The sequence below is a fragment of the Eubalaena glacialis genome, chromosome 12 (assembly GCF_028564815.1).
Source record: "Eubalaena glacialis isolate mEubGla1 chromosome 12, mEubGla1.1.hap2.+ XY, whole genome shotgun sequence".
Classification (NCBI taxonomy): domain Eukaryota; kingdom Metazoa; phylum Chordata; class Mammalia; order Artiodactyla; family Balaenidae; genus Eubalaena; species Eubalaena glacialis.
Window position 1 is genome coordinate 1,370,529 of NC_083727.1, and position 24,986 is coordinate 1,395,514.

Here is a 24,986-nt window from a genome sequence, read left to right on the forward strand (position 1 = left end):
ATATGATTCGATGTGAAAACAAAACCAAAGAAACAACATCCCCTTCCTCCTGGAATATAAGCTCTTCCAAACATGTTCTTGGGTTTATTAATCGCATAGTTCTTACTTCTGCTTTATGTCCAAGTGTTTATTACACCTGAAACATCATCCATTCTCTGCCCACTTGTATCTTTCTCATTCTTAATAAATTAGCTCAAAGCCCACTTTCTCCAGGACCACCCGCTGCCTAGCCCAGCGGGCATGGACCCTCTTCTCCTCCGATGTCCTGACACCACCAGCAGCCTCATACTTCCTGGAACCGAGCTCAGGGCCAGATGCTTCCCACGGGTCATCTCCAAGGCTACAGAGGTCAGTTTTGTTAGCACAGGTTTTTGTCGAGTTTAGGGAATCAGACCAAGCTGTGTATATTTCGTCTTTCTACCCTACAAACCTTTGACAAGGACGGCTATTGAAGGGAAGAGAGCCCTGAGCTGGAGAGGAATAAGACAGTGCAGCTGGCGAGAGATTTACCCGGCTCCCTGACCCAGTGAGGTTTCACTGCAGAACAAGCACAGGAGTCCTACCTTCTCACAGCATAATTATTGTTTCCCAAAAGTCGACCTCTGCCGGGTCACTTGCCCGTTTCAAGCGAATGACTAAGCTTTGAAAGGGGCTATGAGCTGCGGGGTCAGCTAGTCAGCGGCGTAAGCACTGGGCACACCTGCTCTTCAGCAGGGCTTTAAAAATTACTTCCATCAAACTACGGGCACGACGATGGACGTTCAAACACATGACACTACACACACTAAAGGAAGCTTCCGGACCTAATCTGCCTTCCACGGCTCCACCTAACTCATCCGTTCACACGTCCAGCTGCCCACTTAGCAGTGCATCTGTTTAGCAAAAGGTCTGAACAATCGATTGACCTTGATGACACTCAGGTGGCCAGGGTTGTAACACAGAGCAGCGCCGTTAACCCTAAAAGGGGGTGTATAGGTAAAGGCATTCCTTCTTGTGGAAAGTCTGGCCGAATGATTTGTGTACCATAAGCCAGGCTGGATGAAAACTCCCCAGATAACAAAACACCAATTTAATTATATCCTCAGAAAGCAGAGCTCAGGTAGCCCACGCCTCCCAGATCAGCCCAAACCCTCAGAGGACACGATGCACAGCATCCTATAGCCACCTGAGTGCAGAGGCGCTGAGAGCAAGGGATGCTCAGAAGAAAGTGATCCAGGGGCGTCTCCAGGTGTCCGGTTCCAGCTTGGTTTTTACAGGGGAAGAACCAAGAGAAAGCATGTGTGGGCGACCAGAGGGATATCAGAAAACAGGAAGTGAGAGCTTAAGCGAAGCCTGGGTGAGAGGCTCCCCCCACCGTGCCTGCTCCCAGAGTATGAACGAGATCAGACACCGAGAACACGAAGCTTGAGGGGACAGCCCAGAGAGACGCACGCTGCTCTAGGAACTGAGGACACTCCTTTCAAGGCAGCGAGCTGGGCTGTGAGAGGACGTTTACCGTGGAAAAAGGGGGAACAGAAATGGTCCAACGCCCTTCCCCGTCCACTGGCCCAGGCTGGGGCAGACGTCTCTGCACGGGGCTTGTCCTGGGCCCTCGCTGATCTTCACCTCAGTGATGGACCTGCTTCCCTCCCACCCACCCTGATCGGCCACTAGAGGTCAGGAGGCTGCCCTCCCCCAAGGAGCAGGCTGCCCAGCAGTGCGGCCCTGGATGGACCAGCCACAATGGGGAAGCAGTGCCCATGAGCCCTACCGCAGATTCCAGAGGCATCTGTGACATGCAGGTGACCCCGGTTGGCCTGACCCCGTTCAGAGCTCTGCTCATAGCTCAGTGATCGGTCCGCAAACCCTCTGGAAACCCCACCAAGTAAACACCAGGGGTGAGGAAGCGCAGATGACGAGGAGGATCGTGGCTCGCCATACTGGGTACACCGCTGGCCTCACGTGTTCGGACTCAGACCACTTCTCCAAATCATACACTCGATTTCTTTCTGAATATTGAATCTGGGTTATTATCTCCTACAGATTTTCTGCAGGCCCAGCCCGCTCCTGAGACTGTTTAAACAGATTGTCACAAACTGTCACTGACATGGAGAAACAGACATCCAGTGTCACTTTGGCATGGAATGCTTTGACTCGACGTTTCAATGTCTATTTATATTTTTTCAGGTTCTACGAAGGCAGAAATATTTTCTGCAATCCAATGTTTTTACTGGGGAGGCGGCCACAGAACAGCTAACTGTCTTCCAGGGGGTCACAGGATCGTGTTGTTCTCTTTCCAACAACTTCTGTGTCCTCAGCACAACGGTGCCGCGGCCGGAACAGGCCCTGCAACGTGCCCCCTCTGGCGTTGGGCTAATCACACCCCATCTCTGCTGGGGGTACGACGGAGCCTGCTGTGCCCCCCCCACCCCACTAGAACACAGGCTCTTAGCAGCTGGAGGGTCTTTGAACCTGGACAGGACCAAGAAATTTAAATCTCCTGCTTCTTTGGATTTGATCACATAGAGCAACCATCAGCATCACCGGCTTCTGTATGTGCCAGTCGCCTTGTCAGGAAGAAACATGTTTTTCCTTCTCAATATCCTGCCCACAAATTGTGACACAATCAACCACCCTTGGTGAAGCCTGTCTCCCTTGTGACTTCACTGTGGCCTCAGCCTACACTCCGCACGTCTCCACTGGTAAATGTGCAGATTCAGCAGAGAGCAGTCGTGCTTTCTATGCGCCATGCAGACGCGAGTATTTACTTAACTCCAGGAGGATGGCAAAGTACATGCACTGCTTCAGAATAAAATTAAATTTAATAAATGGGAAGGATATCGACACGGAGAAAAAATAAGGGTAAAGAAGACAGTGGAACGTGAGAGTGAGGTTAATCTCAACGCGCCTTTGGTGTAGACGGCCCTCGTGTTTGCGGGGAGGGGAAGCCCATCAAAAGAAAAAGCATGGAGTGGATTGAACTTGACAGAGATGAGGGCCACTTCTTGATCCTGAAACAAGAGAGAACCCGTCCTCGTGGCCCTAACCACAGCTGTGCAGGTAGGCTGACAGTACACACACCTGTATTTTGACAAACAACAGTCTGCAGGGGGCTATTTTTATAAGATACGTCCAGTGTAGGCGTGGGGCACAGCCCTGAAGTGGACGGAATCACTCAGTAGAGGAGAAGCCGGTGGTCTGTATACACTCACCTCCAGCTAACCCAAAGAGAGGGTGCTAGAAGACCAAGAGTGGGGGGCAGTTCTTTCATGCAAATCGTCTATGCTTTTCTCAGATTTTGATAAAAATTGAGCTCCTCCCAGACATTGGGGGCCTGGAGTGTATCTCTTTCTCTGAAGCTGGTGACACAAGGAGCTGCTGGCCTTGAGAATCACATGAAATAAGAAGCCTAATAATAAGACACCGGATAGAAGGATGTCCCCTTTTTACAGATGGCAGGATGGGGTTCTCCTCGAGAAGCAGTTGGGCTCCACTCAAGCACACAGAGAACTGGGCAGGAAGGTCCTGAGTTTCCACAACCACATTTTCAGCCTAACAGATTTTAAGCAGGTTTAGCCAAACGCCTCCTTCAGCCATCGCCTCCAGTGCTAGGAAAGATCCCTGATTCCAAGTGACATGGCCTCCCCGTGGACCCTCCAAGGTAAGCAGGTTGGAAAACACATGCTTAGGTACCAGACGGAGGTAAGTTTCTCTGTAGGTTTGCTAACTATACACCAGTAAATGATCATGTTTAGTTGTAGGAGGATTGACCCAGAGCCCGTCTTTGGAGGCAATACTTAGAGAGCAAGGACATTGTCTTCTATGGCCCAAGAGATGCAAGGCTGTGGTAGAACGCTGCAGCCAACAGAGGTGAGACCCAAGTGGCCGCAGGCATGCTTGTGGGGATATCATGGCTAAGCTCCCCTGTTAACTGTGTCAACACTTGACTCTTTACTAGAATACACATAAAAGGGCAGCTGCATCCTGGACTTTTCCTGGCCATCTCAAGTAATCTGAGCTTTGTCTGTGGAAATCTTGCACACATGGCCAATTCTTTCCAAAGAGGAAACACCGCAGGGGCCAGAAGAAGGATTCAGATGGCTCTGTCTCCAGCACCCCGAGCTGCAGTGGCCTTGCCTCCACACCTGAGGCAGAAATGGCGAGTCCGGTCCAGGCCCCTGAGCAGAGCATCGTGCTGTGCGGGGCGGCCTCGACCGAGCTGGCGATAGGCTCGTATCACCTACGCTTAAGGAGAGTAACTGCTTACGGGTTTCAGATTCCTTTCTAACCAGTGGAAGGACCTCGCTTCTTTAATGCATCAGGACCTCTCCATGTCATATACTCAGAACTTGACCCTGGTCGGGCTGAGAGACTTCTGCAATCACCAAAGCCGCAGATTGCTGATTTTTCGTTTTCTTTGTAAGGCAACTCTTATCTCAGCAGTTACCTGGCTCACACGGACTATGAAAGCCAGATCGGTGTCTTCACTGTGGCGTCTGGGAAGGTGGGTGACAGGCTGTAAACACAGACTCACTTCCTCCTTCAGTGGTGAGAAAGCCCAAAGACCTCTGTTTGTTTCCTCTGGGCCGCGAGCTGCTTTCCTGATGGCGGGACTGCAGTGGGCGCTCTGCAGAGGGCAGGCAGACACGCAAGGTCACGTCCATCTGCCAGGCCCAGGAGTCCTAGACGACCTGCCCCTTGCCCGCCTTTGCTGCGAAGACACCCTCGCAGTGTCCAGAATGAAAATCACACTTTCCAGGAGAGGGTGCACAAAAGCTAATGGAAAACTTAGAACAAGGTAAATGCTTCCTAGATTTGAACCTATCCTACTTATTCTTGATAGGAGGAAAGCGCATGAAAAATAGAACCCCCAAAGCCCAAGGCCGAGATGGAAGAAACAAAGCCTAAGAACACCGGCGTGACAGCAGGACCGACTTTTAGTCCAAAATCCCACACTGGCTGTGGCCTCGTGCAGACCCTCTCTTCAGGGTGCAGAGTGGGGTCTGCTCCCCAGCTCACCCGCAGCTGCAGCCCCTCAAGTTCTAGTTCCCGTCTCTGTCGGTCTGGTGAGGCCTCCTGGAGAATCCCCTTCTAGTATCATCCCTCCTTACGTGTCCTCATCCTAAGCGCCGTCCCAGACACCTGAGCCAGACTCAGGGGGAAGCAGGTCAGACCCCTTTGCGTCTCCCATGGCCAGGGGCCCAGGCATCTGGGGGCCTCCAGGAGCAAACCCTGTGCAGGGACCTCTGGAAGAAAAGCAAGAGCCCTGCTTCACAGATCTAAGGAACGAGGAGGGGTGGAGAGAGATTCCACTCATTTCTGTTAATTTTGGTAAATTGAGCCCCATTCAAACTGGACACAGAGGGTGTCTGTGGTGGGTGTGTGTGTCTGTGTGCATATGTGTGTGTCTCTGTCTGTGTTCCATGGCGAAGCACAACAACTTTATAACAATTTTCTTCTGGTTCCTTTAACACTAAATCACAGAGGCGTTCAATATAGTCCACCTTATAATGAGAGCCATACTATAAAGAATTTTGGTCCAATAAGATTCATGTAAATATATGTGTGTGTGTGTGTGTAACTCTGATTGGCTTCAACATGATTTCTCTAACTTAAATAGGTGTCACCTGTGTAATTTAGGTATCACTGTGGTGACACCTAAATGATACAGACCTGGTCTATTTAATATCAACATGCTGATCTATAAAGCCCAGAGAAAATAACCCTCCCTCAGAGCTGTAGTGAAGATTAACTGTATCACTGTGTGTAAAGGTTCACGACCAATACCTTGTAAGTTCTCAGTAAGTCCTTGCCAGTGCGAACGCTGCTGCGGTTCTCGGTGCTACTGCTGTTTGTCTTGGGCACTTCTGACCCGCCAACCACAAACCTGTCAGTGGCTTTTTAAAATAAAAAATGAATTCTCCACATCTCAGGCAACACTGCTGCAGGATACAGTCCACACTCCTTATTGGGTATGGTCTCAATCTCACCGAGCCTCCAGCCTGTGTTCGTTTATTGTACGATGACCTCGGTTTGCGGCATGAGTCTCTACTGGCCTCTTTGGTTTCATATATTTAAAGAATTTCTATAGAAATGCTCTGGATGGTAGAGCCAGAAGATAATCAAAGAGATCATTTCATCCATATTCATTTATGTGAAAATAGAGCGAAGTCACTGTCAGATAGATGCGCTATGAACTTAAACCTTCTCCCTAGAGAGGGGCTTCCGAAAAAGATGGCTCTTTCCAGCGTTTGCTGAGGTGGCTGCCAGGAAGCTCAGGCACACACCTCTGCTTGGTCAGAGGTGAAGGGAGCATGTCGTGGGCGCTTCCCACGTCACATCCTCAACACTTCCTCGACCAGGGTATAAAAGCAACCCAGTTCTGCCCTAAAGCATTTTGTATCTCAGCTTCTTCTTAGTGGAGAAGACTCTCTGCAGAGCTGTTGACATGAGAAACGGCGTCACGCGGTGGAAAGGGCTTCGGATTAGTGGTGGGGAGACAAGCATAGCAGCCGCTCCGGGACACGGGGCAACCTCCTCACCTCTACTGAGTTAGGTGTTAAGTGGTCAATCAGACATCATGCAGAAGTGGACTCTAGTCCACTGGTGCATTCTGGGGAAATAGGATGGGCAAAAAGAGTTGGTTCACTCAACAATAAAGAGTGAGGTCAACAAATGACATGGCACGACTAGGAAAAAGGGAGGGTTACCGGGAATGGGGGCATGCACAGCTATCCCTTTGTATTTCTGGTATCTATTTTGCTCCTTTCTTTTCTTCAAAACTTTTTCTCCATTAGAGAAATTACAAAGATAAAATTCCTATTCCGCTGCATTTGAATAAGCAAATTTATCCCTCTGTAAGATAACAAGTGGGGATCATTTAACAGGGCAAAGTATTAAACTAAACCTTGACTTCAACCACACTTTTTAGAGCCTGTCAAAGGGTGCTCCCAAAAGGACTGTTTCATGACAGACGATGCATGTTTCTCAGGAGATTTTTTAAAAATCAGAAATCTAACACTTCCTGAATTTAAGGAATCTCTGATGACAATACCATTCTGCATCAACTGTCAGATTCTGAGATGTCTGACTTTGAACAGAAGGAGGTGCCTCAGGTTCTCTGTAAATAAGGACAATATACAGTTTAAATAAGTTAATTAATTCAATAAGCAAAAGCACAGAGAAAAGACGGATAAGTGGGATGAGAACTCATAACCCAAAACTCTTCTGCTGGAAATCACTCTTGAACAATTTGTCTTAGGAATTTCTGAAAGTTAATTAACAGCCAGAGAGCAGTCAATTTATCTTTTTCCCTCAGAGGGAGAAACCCTTGATTTTTCTGAAAAATTGTTCTCGATTTGCAAGTCAGAAGAGGGCGAAGAAAAAAATTAAATCATCCTGTCAGTGAAAACATTCTAGAAGTTTCCATGGCCTGCTGGTATTCATTATAAACCAGGTTTTGAGAAGTTTCCACCATCATTGGTCACTGGGGAGTGTCCAAGCAGCCCAACACACAGCTTATGTATTTGAGCCCTGTGGTCTTGGTTGGTCCAAATAAATTCGCAGGGAATTAAGTTATCAGGAAGAATAAAACTCAATTTCTACCATCACTGGGCCATTTTCATTAGTCCTGCCTCTATTCTAGGAGTAATAACCCCAGTGCTCTGGCCAATATCCAACCTGGATAGTGGGATTTTGCCTGTCTCCATTCCCTTCAGAACTTCTGCAGGAGTGATTTTTAACTCTCACTCCCCAGGACTGTGCAGCATTGGGGTGACCGCAGACTGCCAAGAGAGTCCTAACCCAAAACGTGCTATCTAGGGGGAGGGCAAATAGTCCTGACATTGGCACAAAATCTGGAAAAGAGCTTTTAAGAACGATAACATGACATTTTCAGATAGAAGGGGAAACTTGCGTTATGCACCAGTCTCCATTTCCCTGATTTTTCTAATTGTTACAGCGTTGCTGTCTTGTTTAAGATCATCAGTCCTGGGATCATAAAACTGCGATCTTCTCCTCCGGAGGGTTGGCCCTGGGTTTTAAGGAGCTCTGCATCCCCCAAAGCATCTGGCCTTGGGCCAGCCGCGCCATAGGCTTGAGTTTATAAAGAAGGAATCCTAAGTTACAACAGGAAGATAAAACAGAGCAGGTAAGTGCAGTTGCAGGGTTTAGACCAGTTCTGGATTTAAAACACAGGAGAACCAGGAGGGTAATGGGACCGATGAGAATGATTCAGTAAAGGGTTGGAGTACAGACAGCAGGAGGGCAACAGAGGGGGTCTGAACCGCTTCATTCGGTGATGAGGAGGGACCAGGGAACACTTTCTTTCGGGCCTGTGTGCCCACCGGGCCTGGGGGATCTGCAGATCGCAGGCTGTCACCTGGGAGCCCACAGCCTATCCAAGATCAAGACCAAATCAGGAATCGTTACGTGTGCTGAGAAAAGACTGGGAGAACAGTACATTTACAACGAAAGGAACAAAGATGTCAAAAATGTAAAATTACAGCTGCAGCTCTGATGTAAAGAACTTTCCAACAAGGCCGATGGTTATGAAGGGCCAGTCACTGAGAGAGAACTGGACTTCTAGACGCACGCATCCCTTTTCTGGAGCAGACGAGTCGCTGGGCTGAGATGTGGGTTTCATGGTGGGGAGAAGGGGCAAGGTGTGCGGGTGAAGCTCGATGGCCTCATCCAGGCTTCGGCTTCATCTGGCAGCGACGGCCGTTACCATCAGGATGGACGCCCGGCCGGCCTGTGCCTCCAAGAGGTTTCTGCTGCTGATGCGGATGAGGGATCAGACATCTGCTCAGCGCCCGTCTGGGAACTTGGCTGGAGGGAGTCAGCGCCGCCGGCAACAAAGAGAGAATATGAAGTCGAAACCAGCAGGCTGCCCACCAGCTGTGGGCACAGGACAAGTACGTAAACTGTTTTTAGTGAATCCGAGTTGTAGATTTCACTTGAAAGACTATGAAGGAAACAGATGGTCTCTCCATTCTCCTGCCCCTTTTAAACCACATTTCTACCTAATACTGAAGACTTTCACGAGTTTAGACCTCTCTGCTCCCCGTGCAGGTACATCCTAAAGGGTAAGGTTGCTCCTCTTAGGTTCATTCAGAAAAATCAAGAAATGACCTCAACACTCCATTCCGCTAAGTCTTAATAACTGGAAGAAGCGCCCAACGCCTTTTTGTAAGTCACTTAACATTTTCAGTTGACCTTTATTTTTCTTTCCTCTTCATGGTAAGAAAAAAAAAATAGCCTTTGCTTCCTCAACTTGCCTTTATTTGTTCTTACTTTATTGCGAATGAGTAATTCCCATAATCTCCTCCAAGCCTTCTCCAATTTCTCCTATTCTCTTAAAAATGGAGAAAAATATCAACTGAACTAAATATTCTAATAAAAATCTAAGAATTCTGCCAAGTGTAGTACAATGGTTACGTTTTAGTTCTCGTCGTCTGGATGCCTCTGCACATCCTAGCATCTTATCGACTTTTTTTTTTTTTAAAGAAATAGTAAGTACCAAATAAAGGATTTGTTTCATACATGTTCCCTCGTGTCTGATCAGGCTTTCCCCAGTTCCTTGTGAGTGATTCTTTGTGACATCTGAGGCAGAGCCCGCGTCTCAGGACACGCCTGCGGGATATCACATATTCCCAAACCCTGGACCCCCCTGGCTTCCCTTGTTCCTGGATTCCTGTCTTATGAATCTTTAGGATGGAAATTACACATGTGCTTTTAACTGAGTTTCTACTCGTAACATCCTGTCCTCAAGGAAACTGGCTTTAATGGTCCATTTCTTTGTCGTGCTTTCTACAAAATGCAGTTTTCTTCTAAAGGATTAGTCACCTTATTCAGCTACAGATTTAATATTTTAAATTTCATGTTTAATCATCAAGCTCACCAGTCGAAAAGTAAAATAACGGAGCTCAGTCTCTGTCCCAAGCATTGCTACTCAGAACAGTCCCTTCCACATGGGAATCCAACCCACACTTGGACACCGAGTGAACCAGCAAGGATGTTTAGCTATAAAGTCATCAGACAGCTCTTAAGAGCAAAACGCTGTTTAAAACCCTCTCCTACACACAGCACAGCTGTCCTCACCTCCTCGAGGCTTCGTGCTGGGAGACAGGTACCGGGAAGCCTCTCCAAGCTGGGGATGAGGAGCCCACTGCGGGTGCAGAGCCCATGCAGGGTCCCAAGCGAGTGTGCTCCCAGCTCAGCTAAAACCATGACTGTCTGTGACGTCAGTACTCGATCTGACACGGAATCACAGAGGCTGACATTTCTCATGGGTGAAATACTGACATTTCCTATTGTCTTTGAAAAAGCCTCGAAGGCCCAGGCCACGTTGGAGGGGAGTAAACACTGGCCCCTAAGTGCCATGCAGTCCTCGGCACAGATGCCAGGTTCAGGGTCTAATTACCTCTGGGAAAGTATCTTAGGGGAAGGTAAGGATCATTTTATGCTGCCTCAGGAAATCATAATTAATTTTGAAAACATTTAGAGTTGTGCTAAAATATTGCTTGGAAAATCCGGGTGGTGCTTTGAGGGTTTCTAATTGAATCAAAGACCCTATTGTGCCTGCAATCACTAAGGCCCTGAGAAAAGAGATTTTCATGGCTGTTGACTTCAAAAGGCTCTGTGTGGTGGCTTAACTCTCCCTCAGAGGGGCTTTTAGGTTAGGGAGGGGGCTTTGATCGCCACTGATTGCTGTGAGGTCCACAGAGCTGCCGCTGGAGATGCTATGGGCGGGGCGTTTAATCAAAATAAGTACACGTGGCAGATCTGGGTGCCAGCATGGAGGAGATTTGTGGGGCAGGGGACAATTGATGGCTCTGGTTTGGAGGATGAAGCAGTAAAGTAAGGAGGCCATTTTCTGGAACCAGAAAACCTCAGACACTTTTCACCACCCTCTTGTTGGTGCTGGGGCTATACCACTAACACTCTGAAGCCCCAGAAGGACATCAGAGCTTCCCCCAAAATTGATGGAGGAAAGAAAGGCTAGGAGTAGGGAATGAGGTTTCTCCCTGTGGACTCACCTGCTCTCGGAACTCTCTCTACCTGCCCTCCTGTCTTTAGGTTCTTCCTTATCGAATGCCCACAAATATTTGATTGTGTTGCACCGTAACTAACAAAACCAGTGACTGCCCCATCAGAAGAGACTAAATGAAGCAAAAGGCCAGAGGAGAGTGAAAGCCTGTTGATCCTGTTAAAATTGCACCTCAGAATGACAATCAGCCAAAAAAATGTATTTAAGTGTAAAAGACACAAATCATCTGATCGGTATAAGTTAGAGGAGGTCATAAACGCTAAGCCATAAAGCTTACTTATTTTGACTTTACTTGTAATAAACTCTCCCTCATCAATCTTTCCCACTAGCTCCCTCCAGAGCCAGTTCCTCTACAGGGATGGGGGACCCAGGTCTGTGGATGGGCTGCTCTCTGGGCGCCAAGTGCAGACAGATCTCCATCCACCGTGGCCTCTGCCTACATCTCATCTCTGCGACGGTCACGTGTGTGGCCTCCCGTGGCCTTCAGCTGCCACACGTGGGTGTGCAAGTCTCTCCACCAAGGAGAGAGAACAGGGTGGGCTCTCCCTCCTTCCCCTGGTCAGAGAGCACCCTGAGGTCGAAGCAGAACAATGAACTCTGTCTATCAGGTCACCCTCTTCCCACAGAGAAATCCCACTCATTGAAGACTCATGCTCTGTGCCCTTTAAGTCAGGAAAACCACTGGGTAAGTCTAAGTCTACCAGTTATCACTCAATACAGAAGAGTCAGAAAGGCTCAGAATAGGAAAAGAAACCCTGCCTAGTGCCCTTAATTTGCAAACTCTTTTCCAGGCGCCCAGGGCCTCCTGTGGGCTCCTTGCCGTGCTGGCTGGTGGGCATCCCAGGGATCAGCCCATCTCTCAGGAGGACCACGTGGCACACAGGGCGGAGCTTGTAACTCAGCACCTGCAAAGCGGCCTCCGGTGCCCTGGATGCAGTGGGAGCACACACGGCTGGCGTCAGCCAGGGAGAGCCTCCCCAAGAAGCCGGGTCCCGCAGGATGCACGGAGGACCAGGGAAGGTGCAGAAAGGGGTGATGAGCAAGATCCTGGCGACGGAGACTCCCCGTAGCTGTGAGGAGGCCTTCAGCAGAGACAAGGGAAGGCGGAAGGGGATGAAGGAAGTGATGGGCAGGCCAGCGAGCAGGGCAGATAGGTTGGTCCAAAAGCCACCGAGATTAAGAGATGCCAGCGCAAAATGAGGCAGGGCGGGTTTGTAGAAGGAGAAAGGTGTGGTCTAATGCCTTTTTTTAAAACTTCCCTCAAGCTGGTTTTTGACTTCTCTCAAAATGGTATGACAGTCGTATGAGGAAAGTTACAGAAGAAAAGAAGAATCTTCAAGAGCCAAAATCATGACCCAATTCTCAGGAAGTGACCCCTCAGGCTGGAGCTTGATCTCTCCATAGGGTAAAGCACTGGCCTCTGAAGATTAAATGATCATTTTAGCGTGAGCCGGGAAATCTGCGTACGCTCCTACACAGCATGTAAATAAATATTTGGCAGTCAACAAAGCCCCTAAAAAGTGAATTGTGTGTGAGGATATTATCAGCCTGGCTTGAAAAATAAAGGACCCTTATTGGCCGAAACTTAGAAAAACTGCTTAAAATGAAAACCATCCCTTTTTAGAAGAAAATGCATTGGCACGTGACTTAACAAGTGTCTGCCTACCCACCATGGTGCTGTATTATTCTGGAAATTGTTTTCTCCTCTCCACAAGAACAGCCTCGAGATCCAGGAGTTATTTTAAGACCTATTTGTTTTTCCCTAATAAGGATAATTATCTCCAGAGAAGCAAAATGATTAAGTGGTCATGAACGGTACACTCCCAAACATCTATAATTGCAAAATGAGCTGACCTTTACCGAGTTTGTGTAAAATAGTTTTCGTGCTTGGGGACTTGGGCTTCACTGAAGGTGGGGGAAGGAAAGGGCACCTTTGTGCTCACAGCCTAACCGACCTCCTCTCCTATGGGGTGTGGTTTCTGTAGCTCTGATGGGCACCTCTTCACATGGTTTTCCCTGAAGTGCTAGATGCTCTGTCTCTAAATGGCCCATCTGACTCCCAGACGAGCCAGGAATGATGTCACATGGTACTTCTCAATATCCAGGATCAGCACTTCCCAGAAGATGAATGACCACTCCAGCCTTTAAATCCAGAGTCCCAGCTCAGGGTTCCATGTACTGGATTCCACCATGAACGCAGATTCCTTCCTAGCCAAGTGCACCCACCAAGAGGAGATGGGAGGGGTTGTGTTCTGTCTGTCGTAGCATCTCTAACCATTGAGAGCAGAGCTTGACCGCACATTCATTAATGACATTCATATTATATGTGCAAAAACCACATGCAGCTCAATTTAGAAGGAATGCAGTTTTGGATTATCAAAAAAAAAAAAAAAATTGAGGGAACAGTGGTTGACTTCGCCTTCCAATGCAGGGGGTGCGGGTTCGATCCCTGGTCGGGGAGCTAAGATCCCACATGCCTCGTGGCCAAAAAGACCAAAACACAAAACAGAAGCAATAGTGTAACAAATTCAATAAAGACTTTAAAAATGGTCCACATCAGAAAAATCTTAAAAAAAAAAAAAAACGAGAGTCTTGGAACCTCAGAGACAAAGAACAGATTGCCTGAAGTTTCTGCGGCATGGTTAAGACCAGCTGAAAGGAGCAAACGTTCACTGGGGTCTTTCCCTGGACCAAGCACATGCTAAATTCATTATTTCCTGTTAAGAAAACTAGTGTCCACCAGTGTTAAAACCTCACTGCAGAGGCAAGAGATTGTACCAGACAAGGGAGGGAGAGAGCGCCCTTGTGATTGGAGGACACCATTCGGGGAGCTCCAGGATCCAGAAAGCAGCCCGATTCATGAACATACACCCCACTGACCACGCACACAGACAGACATCGTGCGATGATAATAATCATCTCAGAGATTCCACCACCTGCATCGAAAGGAAGGCGTGGAGAGGGGAAACAGCAGAAGACCCACGACAAATGTCTCAGGATAAGCATGGGACAGCGGAGTGGTTTGGGCACGGCTGTGCTTTGCTCCCCCCGCCCCCGGACCAGGTCCTGCCTTCTCCCCTCCCTCTGTGTCCAGTGCCTTCGTTCCAGGTATGGCTGGAGGGATACGGAGGTGGACGGGTGACCCTCTAGTCTTCTCTACCTCTGCTCACAGCAGAGAAACATCTTTACCTTTCGGAGTGTAAAACCCTCTTTATCATTGACAGTACAAATCATGCAAGGACCACAGAATTTTTCTAAACCGGAAATTACCCAGACTCTGTGTAAGACCAAGATCCAACACTCATGCTAAAAGAAAGACGTTAGAGAATGGTTTACATGGTCTCTGAGGCTGTGGCTACATGTACACAATCTGGAGGCATTTAAAGGAAAAAAAGAGGACGGAAATGAAGCAAACTAGCAACCAGCTTTGCAGCATCCCACCGACGCCGTTGAAACTGCCATGATGCAGGAGTCATGTCTCTAACTCTGCGATCTCATCAGATAACTGCAACCCGGCGGGGGTCGGCCGGCGCGGGGCTCACGCCACACGACCAAGTTCAATCTCACATGAATTCCTGGAAGACGCTGGGTCCAGGCGGGGCTTGAGGTTTAACTGTTGAAATCATCATTCTTGGTGTATCACAAACACTTATGGGCTTTTTGATGAAAGAGAACATCCATAAAACATTTCTGGGAATGTATTTTTAATAATCATAAGGTTAAACTCACCGCCTCTGTCCATTTGAAATCATTCTTTGCAACTAAATTCACTTGAGATCCTTCCTCATCCTAAATCTGCAAGAAAACTCGAAGTGGCAGCTGGCGCATCCGATCAAACCCGTCGTTCTACTCACCTTGGAGCTGGCGGCCCTTGTACAAATCCCTTGTTTTGGTCGGATGAGCCCTGGCCGTGTTGTCACATTTCGGCTGTTCGTACCTACGAGGAGGGGAAGGAAAGAGAAAAGAGCCAGTTTGAGACACTGAGATGGGGGCTGCCTTCCACACCCGTGTGTTCACACCGCAGGCTTCCTTGGTCCCCGGGACACATTGGGCGTCTCATCCTCACGTTACAGTGCTTGGGATGTATGACCTTTGGTGACCTTTGTGGCCATTTAGTATATTCTTCAGTCAGTAGGAAGAAGCATGGCGCACAGGGCTCTGTCTCTCCATCCAGTTTCTGAAACACAACCTGTAGAGTGGCTGCCGAACGCCCCTGCCTAGGACGGGATTTTGGTACGGTTCAGGGTGGGGAGGGGCTGAGGAGGGGGAAATGCAAGCACAGGCACTAAGCGAGGGCAGGGTCACAGCCCCCGGGAAAGAGTGTAAAGTCTCAGCGAGGACCTCAGAGCTCTAGACTGATACATCACTCAAAGACCAACGAATTCAAAATCTAACTCCCGAAGCTACAAAAGGTTGTCTCAGGGTTCAAAGAATAACGTGTATGTTCTGGGCCCACGGAGTCAACAGGAAAAGGGTGGCCCTTGGTATCTGAGCGGGCGGGACCCGGGGTGCCTGCCGGCTACTTCACTTCAGGCAGCGGGCACTTCGGGGATACCAGTATTGACAGTAATTCTGGATGGATCTGCCAGCTGGGCTCCAGATCCAGGCCCAGGTGGACAGCTTGCCCAGCGGAGCCTCCTTCAAGGCTCTTTATAAAGCCCCTTGGGTGGGATACGTGGAGAGACTCCCAGCACCTGCCCCTCTGGTGAGAGACACAGGGAGACGCACATCACCTGGGGAACCGCCCCGTCTTATGGGGACACCGACGATTCGGTAGCGTGCCTGGCAGCTGTGAGAACCTGCCCTTAGGGCTCTTAATGCAGTCTCAGGGCTCAGGGAAGATTCTTGGAAAATGCGAACGACAGTCAGAGCCAGTCGGGGTGGGCGCAGGAGGGACGGTCAGGTCCAGGGGCTGCTGATTCTCAGGATGTGAACAAAGTCCCCTTGAGGCCTCACCCTCTCTTGCTGCCCGTTTCCTTTTCACTCTCTCAGAAAGAGATACGAGATCATGTTTACTTCATAGGGATCATTTCTGATTCTTATTTTTCATTATTTCTTGTTTTCCCACCCTAGAAAATAAAAGAATGAAATTTCCCGCTGAAGGGATCCTTTCTCAGCGTCCCTCCCTGGCGCCCGGGGAGCCGGGGCCGGTCTTGGAGGGTCGGGGCCGGTCTTGGAGGGTCGGGTCCAGCGCGGCTGAAACACAGCCAGGGCACCACGAGCTCCTCCAGTCCCTCACACCCTGAATAGCTTCTTTGATACCAGAAAACTTAACACCCCACTCACACAAACTTAATATGCCTTTTTGAAATGTCGTTTTTGAAATTAAAGAGTCCCCGACACACTCCAGCTAACAGTTAAGCGATCACATTTTCACCGAAAGCCATTAACTCATATCCTTTTGAAATGCAGTGGGGTTCAGTGCAGATGGCATTGGAACCACGGTCACAGGAATGAACGGGGCTGAAGGGACCTGTTACCCACCTGGTGTCTCCTCTCCCACCTGGGACTGAGGCAGGTAGGTAAGGAGCCGGAAATTCCCTAGGGGAACATTCGGGAAAGAAGCCAGGTAACGGAGAGATGGCTAAGAGCGCGCTGTTACTCACGCTTGCTAAATCTGGGGAAACTGAGCACGTGCTCAAGACTGAAAAATCCTCGTTTCAGACTCTAGATCAGCGTCCGTGGGGCTGGGGAGGTTGGAAATGGTACCCACGCTAGAGCTGACACCTTCACAGCCAGCAGCCCGTGAAATGTGAGCTGTGAAAGAACAAGCAAAGTCCCAGCTCCTAACCAAGCAGGTACAACTAGGGATGGGGCTCCCGGGGAGGCCGAACGGCCCAGCCATTCCTGGGATGCTTGATCTGTGAGGATGTCAGCCACTGGCTGTTCTGTCGTGTTAAGAAGTTGGACCGTTAATATGAACCCTGTGTACAGCCTGTCAAAGGCTCGGAGTCAACGCCGGTATCCCCCATGTGGTGATAAGAAACCGCACAACTGCCAACCCCGTTCTGAAGCTTTAACTTCGAAGCCGCCTGGAAATTAACCTTACCGCGTGATCATCCTGGTTTGGGCCGTAGATGCCTCAAGAATCCCAGCGCTGATGCTGATATAAAAATGTATGTTTAAATGACAGCATTCTCCTCCTTGTAAAGAATACTGTGACTTGCGGAAATGACAATCTCAAGAAATAGAATCAATGCCTTTGAAGATAAAGCCATTTAAATTGTGTTGACATCTGTCAGCATCCTTTTCAATCGTGTTTAACTTATTTGTATAAGATAAGAAAGCACATCTCTTAATCGTCTGGTTGCCCATCAGATACCAGGCTCTCTGCCAGGGAGAAATTCAATTTCATGCTCACACGGCCAGCAAGCCGCGTGGGCTCCACAGGCTGGGAATGGGGTCCTCGTGCCAGGTCAGAGCAGCCTGCAGCCTGATGGCAGGTGGACAGACCCTCATTGGCCATCAAGAAAGTGAAAGAGAAATCCCTCCGTTCTGGGCGCTAATGTAGTAGCTGGCAGTCAGCCTGATCCACGCTTAACCCGACAGCTCACGCCAGCTCTCCCCTCTATAAATCAGCGACCAGGCTGGAACCTGCCCCCTCCTCCCAGGTCCCACCATGCGTGGCCTGGGCTTCGGCCTGCAGGGGCTCTGAACACCTCGGCCAAGATGTCAGTTTTGACTCAAAAAGGCAGGGAGACCAGCAGATGCATCAGCCCGGTCCAACTCATGTTTTTACCTGACGACCACCCCACCTAGAAATTCTGCCCCGTAGCTGCTCTCTGCCTCTGTGTGTTTATTGTCTTTGGCACAAGCCTGTAACAAAATGTGTGCTTTGTAATTACCTTTCATGGTGACACAAGGAAAGGAGGACTAGCTTATAATAAGAATGCATTTTATATTTATGTCATCTTACTGTTCTTAGATTTTTAAATTATTCTTCCCCATCAGAAAATATAGAGAACGATTTGGAGGGGTGGGAAACTTGAACTGTCTACCCAAATATAAATCAAAACTATAAAGTATCTCCCTGGAACGGCTTATTTCAGAAAAATTGCAAGAAAATAGCATTTATGCCCCAGAAAGTATTTAAACAATAATGCAGAAGACTTTCTGTGACATTGCTACTCAAATCACAGTAGAAGCAGGGGTAAGTGAGGGCTGGTGAAGCTGGCCAGTATCTCATAAGATATGCCTTAAACTTGATGATTTTGACTGATTTCCCAGTATCCATGTAGAAATCTGTTTAAACCTATTCCATTTTTTTTGCCAGTGATGGGTTCAGCTGTAGTCATATGATCCAATTACGGTCAATAATCCATGACTTAAGTCTGCTAGGGGACTTTTAGGAAATGTTGTTTGGTTCCTGAGAAAGAGAGAGATGGGCTGTGTGTCCTCTGAGCATGTGGTGTCTGAATGAGATGCCCGGATCCCTGAAGCCATCATGTGACCATGAGGGGAGTCTGTCCAAGGGAAAAGGCAACACACTGAGGATGTCAGAGGAAAGACCTGGGAGACTCTATGTCCTCAGTGACATCACCAAGTCATAGCACCCACTGAAAGGGAACTTCTTCCATCTCTGCACCTCTTCTTTAGATTACATAGTCCCTCCCTGTTTATGCCTATTTGTCATATTTACCACTACTAGAAGAGAAGAGCTTCCTAATCGATACATCCTCCCTTTCGACCAAAACGTAACTAGATTCTGGCTCTGGGACCTACGCTGTCGGGGGGCCACATTCCCCCCTCCGTCTGGACTGCCCCCCGCAGACATCATCGGCTTGCTCCCCAGATTCCTCTGGACCGGAATCCGACCTCAGCACTTTGGGAGCCCCCGGCCGTCCCGCTGAAGTTGCCCCCCTCGGGTCCCTATTTCCTGTACACTGTCCTCCAGTGCAGCTACCACAGGCCGGCGTGTTAACTCACATTCAGCTTATCTGCTTATGCGTTTTGTTCATCGTCCCTTCCCCCCATGGGAACGTAAGCTCCATGCAAGCACAGGTTGTGTCCGTTTTGTTCCCTGAATCCCCCCAGCCCCTAGAGCGGTGCCTGCAACATTGAGGGATTTCAAACGTTTACTGAATAAAAAGTGAACCTCTGGGTGACAGGGAGGGGTGTTTCTCGGAGCTTTAAGAGATCGCATCCTTTCTGTGCTAAACTCTGTCACACGTAGAACCTGCTCTGCGTGGCCTCGGGGGCCCAGGGGGTGGCCCCGTCCATGCCTGGGTGCTGAACGATGGGGCCCAGGGCCCTCCCTGACCGGCGGTAGCCTGGTCGGAGGGTGACATTCTGGCCAGTTAGAGTGAGGGGAGGCCCACCACGGATCCATGGGGAAGGCCTTTCTTGCTGTCAAAAAAGCCACATTATGTTGTCACAGCTGTGTGATGCTTCTAGAAACCAAGACAGGAATGAGGCCAGAGCAAGCTGGTGCGCTGAAGATGCAGAGCAGAGAGACCAAAAATGGCTCATGAAAATCACGTCCTTTAACTGCGGAAATAATCGGAGCCTCTGTCCCCGAGAGCGTTGGGAGCGGTCACGTTTCAGACCGGTGGGCCGTAAGGACAGCTCGGCCTCGATGGACAGAGTCCTGTGGGAAACGTGCGGGTTCTGACACCCCCCTCGCTACTAGCCTCAGTTCTGATGGTGTCGGGGTCATGACAGTCAGCATCGGAGAGGATGAACAGAGGAATGAACGAATGAGAGAAAAGTACAGCTCGAGTCTGAGGGGTCTCCTCCCCTGGGTCTAGTTTAAGTCTGTTTCTTGAAACAAAGAAGAGGGAGTCCCTCCCTCCTGTACAAAGAATAGGGAGAATGAGAAGTTGGTACTCCGTTCCACAAACGTCTGGGCAGAATGAAATCAGGACGGACAGGAAGGAGGGGGGCTTCTTGTGTTTCTCGTCTGACTGTAAGATAAAAACGTTTACAGGTTCTACAGGGACAACGTGATAAAGCTGATCTCAGCCTCTGAGCCCGTCTGCGGAGGCCTGGCTCTGACAGCGTCAGGACTTTTGCTGGCCGGAGCTACGAGATCGTTCTTAGCGCCCCTGCAGCTGGGCCGGGGGAACAAACAGCCCGACTTAAAGACACAGTCCACAAGCCTGAGTCTGAAGTAATGGAAATGTCATTTCCCAAGAAGGGTTTCTTAGAAATGAGCACTCCCTGCGTACAGACGCGTTCAGGAGCGAGAAGAGCAATTTCTCCCACAAAACCTGGGGAAGATTTATGTTCTCTTTATGTTTGAAACAATCTCCTACGACCACCCGCAGAGGGAACCTCAGCCTCTGGCCTGGACACCCCGTCGGGGTCGTGTGTGTGCAGGGCAGGCCACGTGTCCAGGGCGGCCGGGGCCTGGGGTTCCCGTCCCCCAAGGAGCCTGGTCTCCCGCATGAGCCAGATGGGGCTCCAGGTGTGGCTGGACTTTCTCACGAGGAAAAGTCAGCTGGTTGCCTGTCCCTCCAGCTCCCGGAATCTCCATGGGTGCATTTCCCCTTCTACACGCACCATGGTCACCCTTGAGAAATTAGGGGAGGCATCGTAGGAGGCGTCAAGGTGTTCATGCCTCAGCGCTGCAGAGGGAACCAGGGCTTAAGCTGGATCACACGGGAGAGGTACTAGTGTCCTTTACCTGTAAACGACTTTTACACCAATCTATGAAAAACCGAGGTCAATTCATATGACCAAGAGCTGCAAAAACACCCTCACTTGTTCACTCTATTTCCAGGAACAAATATCAGGTCTTCTCCTGGTGCTATTATAAAATGACCTGCTTTGCTTGGACTCGCGCAAAACATGAATGAATGGGTCGGTTTGTATTTCAGACCCTGAGTAACTACTGTTGCCCCTGACCTCAGCACTCTCTTCTTCAGCGGTAATTTCAGGAGACAGGTATCTCTGGACTACAGAGAGCCGTCCTGGGCAATCGGTTCCTGTGAAATGCGAGGTTCCCTTTGCCAACTCCGGGGACAAAAGAAGCTGAGGTGATAGATGATACATTCTAGGTGCCCACCCCAGCCTGGACACCAGAGCCATTTTTCAAAATTCCAGCCTGCATGAATACGGACAGGAGCAAAATTGCCTAAAAGGTCTGTCTTCACCACCCTCGTGCCATCGCTGGCATCGCCAGCTCCTGGTGACGTCAGGGAGACGGGCTCCCGCGGGCACAGGCGTTAACGCCGCACTGAGAAGCGGGGCGAGGTCCGGGGCACGGGCATCGCATCCGCGGCGGTGGGAACCACGGGGGCTCTGCGTTCTGGGGTCTCCCGGCCCCACGGAGCCTCACCTGGTGGACGTGCCCGGGATGGGGCGGCCGGTGTCCACCAGGACGCACCAGCAGTAGCCCGTGGAGGGGTGGCACTGCACCGGCTTGTAGAGGCCGCCGTGGGCGCACTCGGGGATGACCACGTTGTCGTTCTTGGGCTGCCTGGCCTCCTCTAGGGCGGACTGCTGCTCCTGGTCACACGAGGACGCTGCAGTGAGAAGGAGACACGCGTGAGCCCGCGGCTGGTCACCCGGGGAGCCGATGGCGGATGAGACTGAACAGCAAGCGGAGGGGCCGGCGAGGAGCGTCAGGGCGGGCGGTCAGCCTCCACAGGTGGATCTGACGCCCCGTGGACCCCCGGAGGCCACAGGCGGGACCCAGGCCCCAGGGACGGCCGCGGTCCTCTGCTCTGGGTCCCCAGGCCGGCGGGCACGTGGTCCAGTCCCAGCGAGTCCTCGCGGCCCCTCCCGCTGCAGCCCCGACGTGCTGACACCACTACCCACGCCCCCCAGGAGGGTCCTGGAAGAGCAGCCCCCCACTCGCCCCGAGGGCTGACTGAGGCTGGGTCTGGAAATCCCAGCTGCAGTATTTCCGAAACAGCCTGCGTTTCTGGAAATTAGTCAAGAAGAAGATGAGGGACTTTGTTTTAAAGCTGTGTCCAGGGGTTAGCTCTGAAGCTCATCCACAGGAAAACTAAGCGATCACTTAAAAAAATGCCAGGACCGGGTATTTCCATGTATAAAGGCTTATGTCTTTTTATGTTAATAAATTCCGTTTCTTTTTTGCGTTTGGACGTGAGCTAACTTAGATCCCCCTTCTGCCCCAAACAGACCGCGAATGCCTTAGAACCATATCAACGAGTCCAAGCTACTCAGTGATCTTCAGATGGTAATGAATTTGAGTCAAATAAAAGGTGAAGAACACTTTATCCGTCATAGAGATTCACACGAGCTTTAAAATATAATCCAGAAAACACTGGGCACAGAATATTCCAAATGTTCCTGTTCTGCATCCTTCCAGCCCGAAGACATGGCATTAAAAATTCACAGCAGCGAACCAACCTCCTCCTTGCTCGTGTTAAAGAATTCCAAACGTGGGCGCTAGTTTCCAGTTTCCGCCCTTGGCGCGGGGTTTCTCTGGGCTTGGCCTCTACACGGAATCAGAGCCATCGCGAACAAACAGCCCACCACGAGACCTCTCCCCCTCAGACCCAGGGCCACCTCGGGAGAGGCTCTCCCTCACCTGAGCTGTCTTTTGGGATCTAAAGATTCTTTTGTTTTCCTATTTCTCCGTAAAAGGGAAAAGAAGACAGCCAACATATTGGACGAATATATTTTAAATAAAATCTTTAGAGCCATTTCCTGCTTAGAAAGTAATGTTCCATAAATTATGTTTCAGCCTGCTTTGAAACGAACTAACTACAGTTTGCAGGGAGGTTATGACGGTAGATGTGACACCGCACAGGTGGGGAACCCCTGAAAGCTGGGGAAAGAGTGTGACACAGCATTGTGTGTCAATGCTGCCGTGGCTGGTGATGGGGGCATGGTACCTGGGAGTTAGGCACCTGACTCACATGACAACTCAGGTGACCAGACTGAAGGAGGTTCCATATGCAGTGTGTCACAGAAACCCTGTTTCATAAAGGTTAGCTCTCATTTTCATTATTTTTCCAGCACTTAAAAAATGCCTGAAAATAATTTTTTAAAAAAATGCCTGGCATATCACAGGCACTCAATAAATCTGTTTTGAGATAACTCATAGTCATGACATTAATCGTTACAAAACCACCTAGATTTTCTTTCCCTTTACAATCCATTTAGTAATCCATTCCCTTTAGTAATTCCATTTACAATCTGAGGACAGTCACATGTACGTTTAACGCTGTGACTAGTTCATCTCCTGACTGTATTACCGGATGCTGCTATTGTGTGAGCATGGCATCCCTGCGCACGTCCTGGAAGAACACAAAGGTACGGGGCACCTGGGATTCTCCCCTCGCTCCGACTCAGAAGACACTCACAGTGCTTCCTCCTTGGCTGACCTCAGCCTCCTGAAAATGGACGAGGAGGGTGGAAGCTGTATTGCTGTGTGTCCAGACTGACGTCTTGTAGGATAATCTCAAAGCCCAGGGTGGTTCAAATCTCACAGTCATTCTACATTGTTTAATGAACACGAGAGGAGACGGAAGAAATGGCCCTTGAACCACGGCACGCGGTTCTGTTCCTAACAGCGAGGGCCCTGGTCCCTGCTACAGAGACAGCCCTGCACCCTCAGCGTCCGCCCCCTTTAGGAAGGCATGTGGTCTGTGTGCATGTGGACCAGGGACCAGGTCCCGAGCCCACTCCGGGACCCTGAGCTGTCTGAGCTGCCCTCTGCTCTCCGAGGCATCCATGTAATTCCATTAAATTCCCCGTGGCTTTAATTTCCAGAAGCGGATCTTTTTTTTTTTGGGTCGGGGCAGTCTGCAAGTTAAGAATTTTAAATAGCAAAGTTATGATTCTAAATCAGTCCAACATCAGGATCGGGCATTTCGTTTCCATCAGTAGTCACACTGCATTGATTGGTGCACTCGACAAATACTGCACCAGGCACTGCTCTGGGTGCTAACAGGGTACCCGCGTAGGGGATTTCTAACACACGGTTCATCTCTAATACACACAAAAAATCAATGGTGTTGCATTTCTTATAACAGCACCACGCAATTTTTTAAAAAATTTCATACTGATTGTTTCCTATAAGTTCTGTACTGTTCTATGCACTCTAGATTTTGCTCAGCAAATAGGTAGATACATAAATCAAACCGACCCCTGTGTTACAGGGTTAATTTAACGAGGCTTTCGCTCCGTGACTAGGAAACTGGCTTGGCATCAAAATGACAATGACTCATATTTCTTTCTGAAGTGATCAATTCCTTACTTTAGATCATGGGGGCAACCTAAGGAGGATGGAGGCTGAGCTACACGTTTTCAGAGGCAACTGGGTCCTGTCTTTTGAAACCCTCAAAGTAGCTGGTCCGTCCCTAACTGGAGTTCCACATGCAGGCGGCTCAGCTGATGGCGGGGCCTGCTCCAGGAAGCTCTCCTGGAGACACATGGCTTACTTTCCTGTGCACTTGGCCCTTTTTCAGAAGCTTTACTAGTGAACAGAATTTATGGTGTGATTATCTGGGCACAAAATGCTTTCCATGCTCTATCCAAGAACATACTGTATCTATAGAAATAGTTCTGGAAAATTCTTGAAATGGCCCTTTTGAGGATTTTACATCATATTTGAAGGCTCATCATAAGCAAGGTAGTATTGATTAAGTCAACCACCTCTTAAAATTTGCTGAGAATGTTGTAAAATATGGCAGATATCATTGCCAAGTCAGAAGAGATTCCGTGTTTGTTTATATAAACATCCTGGCTGAAGTTAGAACCGTTCATTTATGCAATTTTATTTGGTAAACCTGGCTCCGTGTGGGGAATTCAGTTTCTCTTATGGGCGAAATGCAATTACATTTTACATTTTAGGGCCATGTGGAAGGAAGTAGATCTTCTTTAAACAAATTCATGATGGTGCAAGGGAACAGAGGCTAAAGGGCTGTCCCATCTATCTGTTTAAAAGTCACCCTCCTGAGACAGCTGAGCTCTGCCCCATCCCGCTGGGGCCACAACGAGATGGCTGAGGGGAAAAGCTCTTGGAGCGGGATTCTCTCCG

At 49.4% G+C, this 24,986-nt stretch overlaps 1 protein-coding gene across 4 annotated transcripts in view; it reads right to left on the reverse strand.

The window, feature by feature from the left end:
• SMOC2 (SPARC related modular calcium binding 2) overlaps positions 1-24,986 on the reverse strand; it is a 155,112-nt gene that overhangs the window by 28,558 nt on the left and 101,568 nt on the right. For all 4 annotated transcript variants that reach the window (XM_061207138.1, XM_061207137.1, XM_061207136.1 and 1 more), the window contains 2 exons: positions 21,309-21,495; positions 14,884-14,966 (listed from right to left, as the gene is read on the reverse strand). In XM_061207138.1, the coding sequence (XP_061063121.1) occupies positions 14,884-14,966; positions 21,309-21,495 (270 nt within the window). The remainder of the gene's footprint in view (positions 1-14,883; positions 14,967-21,308; positions 21,496-24,986) is intronic.